This window comes from Calypte anna, chromosome 14 (genome assembly GCF_003957555.1).
Source record: "Calypte anna isolate BGI_N300 chromosome 14, bCalAnn1_v1.p, whole genome shotgun sequence".
Taxonomy (NCBI): Eukaryota; Metazoa; Chordata; class Aves; order Apodiformes; family Trochilidae; genus Calypte; species Calypte anna.
The window spans coordinates 14,927,124-14,936,624 of NC_044260.1; the positions used below are offsets into that span (position 1 = coordinate 14,927,124).

At 64.2% G+C, this 9,501-nt stretch overlaps 1 protein-coding gene across 1 annotated transcript; it reads right to left on the reverse strand.

Moving 5' to 3' along the window:
• Positions 1-268: 268 nt before the first annotated feature.
• TFAP4 (transcription factor AP-4) lies at positions 269-7,440 on the reverse strand. The gene is made up of 7 exons (XM_030459784.1): positions 7,319-7,440; positions 3,773-3,938; positions 3,178-3,276; positions 2,548-2,718; positions 2,140-2,277; positions 758-916; positions 269-627 (listed from the first exon to the last, which is right to left on the reverse strand). The coding sequence occupies exons 1-7, from the start codon at positions 7,405-7,407 to the stop codon at positions 433-435; spliced, it is 1,017 nt and encodes a 338-aa protein (XP_030315644.1). The 5' UTR covers positions 7,408-7,440; the 3' UTR covers positions 269-432.
• Between the last annotated feature and the right edge of the window lie 2,061 nt (positions 7,441-9,501).

Sequence of the window (9,501 nt, forward strand, 5' to 3'; positions counted from 1 at the left end):
AAAGAGAAGGAAAAAACAAATTAAGATCCCAACCGAAGGCGCGGTCCCAAGGGAATGCCATCAGCAACACCGGGGCTGCTGCTGGCTTGGCAGGATTCCCCATGGGTTGGCAAAGGGGGGGTTGATAAAACAGGGTGGGGGGCTGCGAGCCCCCATCCCTAACACCCCCCCCCACCGCCATCCCGCCGCACCCCGAGCCCCCCACGTCCCACTGTGGCCCCCCTCGAGCGCCCACCCCCCCCCAAAGCCACCTCCCCCCCCCGGGAGCTGCAGGGTGACCTCTGCCTGCTTCTAACACTCTGCTTTACAGTATTGGAAAAAGGTCATAAAAGAGACCCAAATCGCGTTGTATTTTTTTAAAAATTTCAGCATATTCTCTGACGTTTCCCCCTCCCGCCCTGGCTCCCCTCCCCGGCTGCCAGCCAGGGGGTGTCAGGGCAGCTCCCCGTCCCCCGAGGGCTCCTCTTTGCTCTGGTCCATGGAGTCACTGTCGTTGCCCTCGGTGTCGGAGGCGGTGTCGGAGGCGGAGGGCTCGGGGCAGGCGCGCGCCGGCGTGACGATGACCGCGCGTCGCTGCTCCTCTTCCTGCAGCTGCTTCTCCTGCGTCCCCTCGATGTGCTGGATCGCCTGCCGAGGGCAACCACCCACCGTCAGGGCACCCTGTGTGTGTGTGTGTGTGTGTGTGTGTGTGTGTCCCTTCTGACGCACCCAAGGGGGTTAGGGACCCCCTCGGAGCTCCCCCCGTCTCCCTCCTTACCTGAACGATGGTGTCCAAGTTTTGCCGGGACGTGGAGACTGTGTTGATGACTGAGGAGGGGCCCATGGTGACCACGGTGACGTGATGGGAGGGAGGTGGTGCTGGAACAATCACAGTGGGGTGGTGGGTGGGCGCTGGGGGAGCATGTGATGGCAAAAGCTGGGAAGAGAAACAAAAAAAAAAATCCCCACCCCAGGTCAGCAAGGACCTGGACATGGCAGCGATGGGGAAAACATCATTGCTCAGTTTGTGGAGCCCAGGCTCTTCTAAGAGCTGAAGCAGCAGCTTAGCTGCTCCAGTTCACCCACCCAGGATGGGTGTGAGAAGACACCAGCTAAAGCTGCCATCATCACCTTGGCTTTGGCAGAGCCAAACATGAGGGACTCTCCATATCCGAAAGGGGGAAAGATTTGGGGGTTTTTAAGCCAGCAGAGGCAAGTGCCAGCTCTGCCATGACCCCAAGCTGGGAGGCTGGGAACCCACTGCACCCCTCAGAGCCCCACATTACAACAGTGGATGGGAAGATCCACGCAAGCAGGAGGATGAGAGTTCACCTAAAAATAGGCTGAACTTCCCTGGGAGGCAGCCGGCGGGGATCCTGCAGGGACACAGCTCCATGGAAGCCAAAGCAGGCAGAAGCTGTTTTCTCTCCTTCCCTTTGAGGCTCTTCAGGCCAGTGTCACCCCAGGGCTGAGCTCAAGGGTGGCAGAGAGCAAGAACTGTGTGACAGCATCACCCAGCCTGCCTCCTCACTGCACCAGCCTGGCCTAAGGCTCCCCCCACTGTTGGGAAATCCCACTGTGCCAGAAGAAAATGCTGGAGGCTCCCATCCAGATGGTCCTGCCCTTTTGCAGCCTGGTGGTGGCAGGGAGTGGTTTGGGGGGCCCCAAAACTCAGTGGGAATCACCCAAGGGGAAATGAACCCCCAGAGATGGGGTTGGTCTCCACGCTGCTGCAGAACTCCAGCATGGGGAGCACAACCCCCATCAACCTGATGGCATTGCTCAGAGAGGGGATGGACACAAGTTCATCACCTGAGGGTGAGGAAATGTGGCTGGTAGGAGCCAGAGCAGCACCACAGCTCACCAGAGCAGGACCTGCTCTCCACCCATGCCCGGCCCAGGCCCTAATCCCTCCTAAAACATGGGGTGCCCACACGTGCAGCCCCCAGGTGCTGGGGAAGCCACATGCCCACCCATTCCCAATTCCCCAGGTGCTTTGCTGGGACACTACTGCCCACTCCAGCCTGCCCCAAGGGACAGGAGGTGCCAAGCATGCCAATGAACCACCCCAACCCCCTGCTCAGGGTTCACAAGGCCACCAGGGCGTCCCCACGGCTGGGCTAGGGCCAGGGTGGGCTGTGCCAGCAGCCTCACACTCACCTGGGTTCGGATCTGCTGCTCACGCTCGAGCTTCTCCTGGTGCAGCAACCTCACCTGTTCCTGCTGCTGCTGGAGCTGCACTTGCTGAGCGATCACCTTCAGCTTCTCGGGGTACATGTGGGCCTCCAAGGAGCGAACCTGACAGCCAAGAGAGCCCCAGAATCAGCGGGGAGCCCCACTCCTGTACCAGAGTGGGGTACAGGGTTCCACTCCTGGTACAGCACCCCTGGCCTACCCTACAGGGTGGACCCGGCAGAGCCAGGGAGCCCACAGCCAAGCATGGAGTGGAGGTGGGCAGGGCCAAACCCCACGACATGGTGGCAGCGCCAGCGTCCCCAGGGGACAGCTGTGGCACAGCCCACTAGAGGGCGAGCCCCCCACACGCTGCTCCAGCCCACGGGGTCTCACCTGCTCCTCCAGCATCATCCGGACTGAGCGCTCCTTGTCCAGCTGCTGCCGGAGCTCGATCATCTCCCGCCGCAGATCCTCGGCTTTCTCGTCCTCCCAGATGTCCGGGGAGCCGATCCCCTCGTCCTTGTCCTCCGCCCGCCGCCGCTTCGGGGAGGAACCGCTGAACTCCTGCCCCAGGGATGTGGTGTCAGGGGACAGGGACCTGCCCTGATGCTCTCCCCCACCATCTGGACCACATTTGGGCGACGCCACCCCCTGAGCCACCTTCAGCACAGCTCCCTGCAGAGCAGGGGCTCCCCAGGGACACAGCAGCACACAGAGCTGACACTGGAACACAGAAGGGCTCCAGACCCACTCTCCTGCCTCTCATACTGTGATACTGAGGGTGGTGCCACCAGGCCTTACCCTGACACCCCAAATGGAAAATGTGAGAAATGTGAGTTCAGCCCTTCTCCCCCTGCCAGCTCAGGGACACTGGGATGAGCAGAGATCCCAAAGTGAATGCAAAACATCCTTGTCCCCTGGCTTACTAGGGAAAAGGGTCTTGCCCTGACCCCAAGGAACAATATCCTCCCCTCAGCCAGCCAGGACTGTCCCATCCCCTCCCATCCCCAGGGCAGGCACTACCTGGATGAACCGCTTGAGCTGGGTGTTCTGCTGCAGTAGCCGAGTCTTCTCCTGCTCCAGGGAGAAGATGTACTCAGCTGTCTGCTGGAGGATGGCTGCCTGTGGGAGAGCCAAGAGGGGCACGCTGAGCCAGGAGGGAACTCCAGGATGTCCCCGAGTCCCTCTCCTGATGAGCTCCCTCCCTGCCCAGGTGGTAGCACCACCGCTCCTTGCCTGGCTCCCCCATCTCCCCTGGGATCTGCACCATGGTGAACCTCCAACTCACCCCTCTCAGGAACTGCCAAGCATCATCTCCTCACCCCATTCCTCTCTACAACAGGGCCACCTCATCACCTGAGCACAGGCCACCCTGCTCCTGGGCCATCTGTGCTGTCACACACATCCAGCCTGCTCTGGACACCAGGTCTGCAATGCACATCCACTCCCACCAAGGAAACCTCCCCAGGAGAGACCTCCCCCCCTGAATTAACACATGCAAATACCCCCAATTCTTCTTACATCCCTGTCCCACCCAACAAGCGATGCTGAAAACCTCCACGTGCAGGACCAGTGCCTGCATCCCACATTGCCATAGCCCTGGGGATGTCCCACTCACCTTGCTGAGCTTCTCCCCATCCGTGTGTGGGATGAGGGTTTTCAGAGACTGGAAGCCAGCATTGATGCTCTGCATCCGCCGCCGCTCGTTGCTGTTGGCGATTTCCCTGCGTATCCGCCGCTCCTGGTCCCGCTGGGTCTCCGGAGTCAAGGGGATGTTTGCCAAGCTGCAAGAGAGGCACCGGGTTAGGGAGGAGGGGGCTGCACCCCTGCCGAGTGCCCCCTCGCTTCCCAATGACGATGCCAAACCACCAAGGGGATGGGGAACAAGGAGGAGGTAATGGCTGCAGTGCTGGTGAGGGCAAAAGTGAGTGGATGGATTTCTCCAGCCCTGGGTCCAAAGTTCTGGAGGATCAACCAAATGTCAGGCCCCTGCAGCCCCCCAGCTCTGCCACGCTCAGACACGGGCGTCCCAACACCAGCATGTGGGAGAGGGGAGAAGGCAGGGTATGGTGGGGACCCCATGAAAGGCAGGGCATGGTGGGGACCCCAGGAGAGTGAGGGGGGCTGCAGGCCGGGCCGCTGCGTCCCCTCGGGGCCAGCCGGCGTGTGTGGCCCCGGGAAGGCAGCTCCCTCCCTCCCTCCTTCCCTCCTGCCCTGCTGATGGCTTCCAGATGACAGCTCCCAGCAGAGAAGCCCCCGTCCCACCCCAAGCCGCAGCTCCTGCCTGCTTCCTGCCGCCGCCTCCTGGCCCCCCGCGCCCTTGCCTCGCAGATGGGCCGGGAAATGCCTCCCAGCGCCGGCACCGCTGCCGGCAGCGAGCAGGGATGGCTCTGGGAGGGCTGCGCCTGCCCAGGGACAACACTCATGGTCCAGGGCACCCACCCAGCAAAGCCCATCCCTGTGGGTCCGGCTTCTTCACCCACACCCCATTTCCTACAGAGCAGGGTGACTGGATACCAGACAGGGATCCAACACTGAGCAGCGGTGGATTCCACCAAACCAAGGTGACCATCAGCCCCCGCCATGCCACCGGCCATGTCACCCCGCTGGCTCCCTGCAGGGTGCAGGACAGCACCCAGCACCCACCCAGCCAGGCTGCCGGCGCCAGGGATGCTGCAAGGCACTGAAGACTAAACACGGGAGCCAGGCAGCCGGCACGAGGCGAGATAAGATGGGCTTCAGCCTTCTGCCTGGATGCCCAGCGGCTCCAGGACTGGGAGACGGCACCAACACACCCAGTACTGTGCCAACACCAGGCTGGCACCCTGCCCTCCCCTCCCTGCCCCCCTGCCTTCCCAGAGAGGCCACAGAGGAACCGTGGAGGTTTGGGAGCATGGAGGTGCAAGTGGCAAAGCCCACAGGCTCCCAGTCCAACCATCACCTGCTGTGACCAGGGAACACACCACAACTCCTCCAAGATACAAGGGGACAGAGAAAGCTCCCAGCTCATCCCAGATATATGTGGAAGGATCCCAGCTCAGCCCAAGCGGACAGAAAAGGATCACAGTTCATCCCAGCTCAGCCCATGGGCTGGAAAGACACTCGTCCCAGACACCGAGGCAGCGTACCAGTGCAGACTGACTCCAGGTGCTGAACTGGATCCCTCCTGTGCAGTTCCCAGTGAGTGTCAAGCTGGGAGGGGTCTCTGGGGTGGCTGCCCCACATGTGGGGAACAGCCATCTGCCACGTGGACCAGGAGCTGCCCACAGCAGGGTGGTATCAGAGTTCCCATCCAGCAGTGGCTGCCATCTGCCCCCTGCTCCTGGCAGCCCCAAACTCATCCCCACACACACCAAGCCCCAGCAGGTCTCGGGGTCAGTGTCCCTTTGTATGGACAGGGCCTGTCCCCCTGCAGTGATGTCTGGTGGGGCTGGGCAGGTGGCTGGGACAACACTCTGGGATGTCAGACCACCAGCCACAGCCACGCAAGGGGTATGGGATGAAGAGGCCCCGGACCGGGCAGTGCGGAAGCGGTTTCTTAAATAGCGGGGAAGGAGGAAGAGTCTGCTTCCTCACCGGCAGACCTCCTGCAACCTGCCCCAGCTGCTCTTCCTGGGAAGAGACCTGAGAAGTGACCGCGAAATATGGAAAGGGGGAAAAACACATGGATTCAGGAGCTGGCCAGGCACCCGGCGCTGCCAGGGATGGGGCAGGACAGAAGCAGAGGGAGTGGATGGCACCCACCAGCGCCCTGGCACAGGAAAGAAACTGTGGGGTCTGGGTTGGCTGAGTAGAACGATGTCCATCCTGCATCCTGAATGATGTCCAGCCCCTGGCATCACGCTTACCCAGACCACCAAGGAAACAAACCCACGGGGGTGTCAGAGCCCCTGCTGCTGCCTGCTCTGCCTGCTGCTACCCAAAACAGAGCTGTGGCTTGTGCCAGCAGGCAGGGTGTCCCCAGGCTCCTTCAGGTCACCAGCAGCGTGTCCCTGAGCTCCAAAGCAGAATGTTCCTGAGCTTGCAGGCAGGGCATCCCCAAGCTTGCAGGCAGGGCATCCCCAAGCTCACTCAGCCTGCAGGCTGAGCATCCCCAGCTCCTGCAGCTCACAGGCAGGGTGTCCCAGACCTTGCGGCCGTGGAAAGGCAGCAAGGCTCCCCCAGAACTCTGCCCTACACCTGGGACAGCTGTGGGGCCCTGCAGACCCCCAACCCGGGGCAGGATGGCTCTGTTTTCCTGCCCTCACCGGCTGCCCTCCCACCCCGGCCACGGGCCCACGGTGACGAACGTGGGGGACGCTGGTGCAGGCTCCCCACAGCTCTGGGTCCCTGCCCCCCAGCCGCCCCCCCGAGCACCTCCAGCCGCAGCCCCCGCCCCAGGTGAGTCTATGGGGCAGGACCCAGGCCCGCGGTGGGGCCGGGCTGCCCCGGGGGGGGACGAGGAAGGAGGGAGGGCGTGCGGGTTAGAGCCGGGGCCGCCCCACACGTGGAGCGGGGCCTGGCTGCTGCGGGCTGCCCCACGGCGGCGCCGGGACAGCTCCACGGGCCTCCCCAGGCCAGGGCCTCCCCGGTCCCGGGTCCCCCGAGCAGGAGGGTGCCCGGTGCCGCCCCCGGGCCCCGCAGCGCCGCGGGCCGCCCCGCATGGCCCCTGCAGCCCGCCCGCCGCCCCGCCAGGCCCCGCCGGCCGCTGGCTGCAGCACCGGCCCCGTCCGGCCATGGGGCGTGAGGGGCTCCCTCGATCCCCTTCACCCGCGTCCCTCCGGGCTTTGTGCCGCCGCCTCCCCGCACTACATGTCCCGGCAGCCCCGGCCGCGACCCGCCTCCTCCGGGAGGGCTGCAGAGTCACGGCCAGGCCCGGCAGTAAACACACACCCCCCCGCACACCCCGCCGACCCCCTTCCCCCCCACTTCAAACACCCCTCTCGGACCCCCTCCACCCCCGCGGGGAGGGGGCAGCGGGCTTCCCCCCCACCCCCGGCCCGGCCCCGCCGCCCGGCCCCATGTGCGCGGCCGGGACCACGTGCGGGCGGTGGGGCTGCGGCGGCCGCGCCGCGCTCCCCCCCCGGCCATTCACCCCCGCGAAAAACACCTCGAAATACATTTCTGGGTGCTCTCCCCCCCCCTCCAGCCGGGTCCCCCCCCCCCGCAAGCCCCGCGCCCCCACCTGCAGAGCCCGCCGATGACCTCCTTCTCGGATTTCCTGAAGTGCTGCAGCGAGGGCACCTTCTGGGCCGGCACCATGAAGTACTCCATTCCGGGGGGGGGGGGCGGGGGGGGCGGCCGGGCCCCGCTCGGCTCCGGCTCCGGCTCCGGCGGCCTCTGCCCGCGGCTCAAGGCGGGAAACAGCTGGTGCGAGCGCGGCTCCCGCCCGCCGCTCCGCTCCCCCCGCCCGCCCCCGCCGGCGCCGCCTCCCTCCGCCAGCACCGGCCCGTGTAAACAAAGGAGGGCGCGGGGAGGGGGAGGGACAGGCAGGGACCCGCCAGGGACCCCGCACCACCCCGCGGGGCACGGGGGGCTCTGCTGACCCGGACCGGACCGCACCGGACCGGCTTCTCATGTCTCCAGCGGGTCCAGTCCTGTCCCCATCCTACCTCACCCCATCCCGTTCTCTCCCAGCCCCATCCTATCCCATCCTATCCCATCCTGCCCTACCCTACCCCATCCTCACCTGTCCCTGTCCCCTCCTATCCTGTCCCCATCCCATCCTGTCCTGTTCCCATGCCATCCTACCCTGCTCTATCCTATTCTGACCTGTCCCTATCCCATCTCACCTCATCCTGTCCTATCCTATCTCATCCCCGACCCATCTTACCCCATTCTGTCCTGACCCCATTCCATTTGGCCCTATCCCCTAACAGTCCTACTCTACCCTACCCCATCCTAACCTGTCCTGTTCCCATCACATCCTATCTCATCCTGCCCTATCCCCGTCCTATTCCCATCCTGACCTTTCCCCATCCTATCACATCCCCATGCCATCCTGTTCCATCCTGTCCAACCTTATCTGATCCTGTTCCATCCCATCCTGTCCCCATCCAGTGGATGAGCAGCCTGGTTTAGTGGGGGTGTCCCTGCCCATGGCAGGAGGTTGGGAATTAGATGATCGTTAAGATCCCTTCCAACCCAAACCATTCCATAAGTCTCTGGTTCTGTGAGCCTATCCTGCCCCATCCAATTCTGTTCTGTCTTCTCCTCATCCCATACTCTCCCATCCTACATCCCCATCCTATACCCCGTCTCCCATCCCATCCTATCCTATCTTATGCTGCTCTGTCCCATGCTGTTGTAACCCAGCTGATCCCACCCCCAGCTGATCCCACCCCCTCTCACCCTTTGCCCGTCCCATCCCGGCTGCTGGGGGGCTCTGGGGGCTGCCAGAGGTTGGGGTTGGGGGCGTCACAAGAAGTTCTGGGGACTGGCAGGGACCGTGTGGGATGGTTTGGAGTCTGGGGTCTGACAGGGGGGTTGGGGAGGAGGGGCTGGCAGGAGCTGTGGGGATCGGCAGGGGGGCACAGGACTGGCAGGGGCCATGGGACACTGGCACATGGGTCTGGGGGGTATTGAGGGACTTTGGGGGCTGGCAGGGGGACACAGAGATGACAGGGGCCATGGGGAGCTGGCAGGAGGTGCTGGGGGGGATGGCAGGAACCACGCAGGACCTCAAAGAACCCTCCAGGCCCTGTGGGGGTTGGACAATACCCCCCTGACCAAAGTCCACCCCCCCCTGCATTGCCAGCATGGGGCCAGGGCTATCCAGGGCCACCGAAGTGGGGACACGTCGAGCCATCGAGGGCACGCAGGGGGGCCCCGAGGTGGTCCTGCACTTCGGACGGGCAAAGCAGGGGGAGCACATCCCCCCCCAATCCCCAGCCCCCTCGGGGGCCAGCAGAACAGGTTCTGCTCGTACCCTGCCTGTCCCTGCCCCGGTGGGCCCCTGCCCATCCCTGCACAGGAACACTGCCCCCCGGCGTGGGGACCCCCGTGTCGTCCCCCTGGGCTTGGCAGGGGGATGGCTGCTCCACGGGCAGCCGGACAAAGGGACCTCCAACCTCCGTCATGGCCCCTCCACCACCCCCTGTCACGCCCCACCGAGCAGCCAGAGTCCCAGAAACCATGCTGGTGGCTGTCCCTGCCTGCAGGGGACAGGGGTGCCCCCGGCGTGGGAAGCCCGTGCCCCCCACCTGGGAGGACTTTGGGGTGGGGGTAGTGGGGTAACTTTGGCACTCAGTGAAGGGCACAGGGACACCGAGCCACCCACTGAAGCCACCACCACTCGGGGGGGGGGGAGCATAGAAGCCCCCCATGCTCACACCTCCCCAAGACACGGTTCAGCCCTTTTCCAATTTT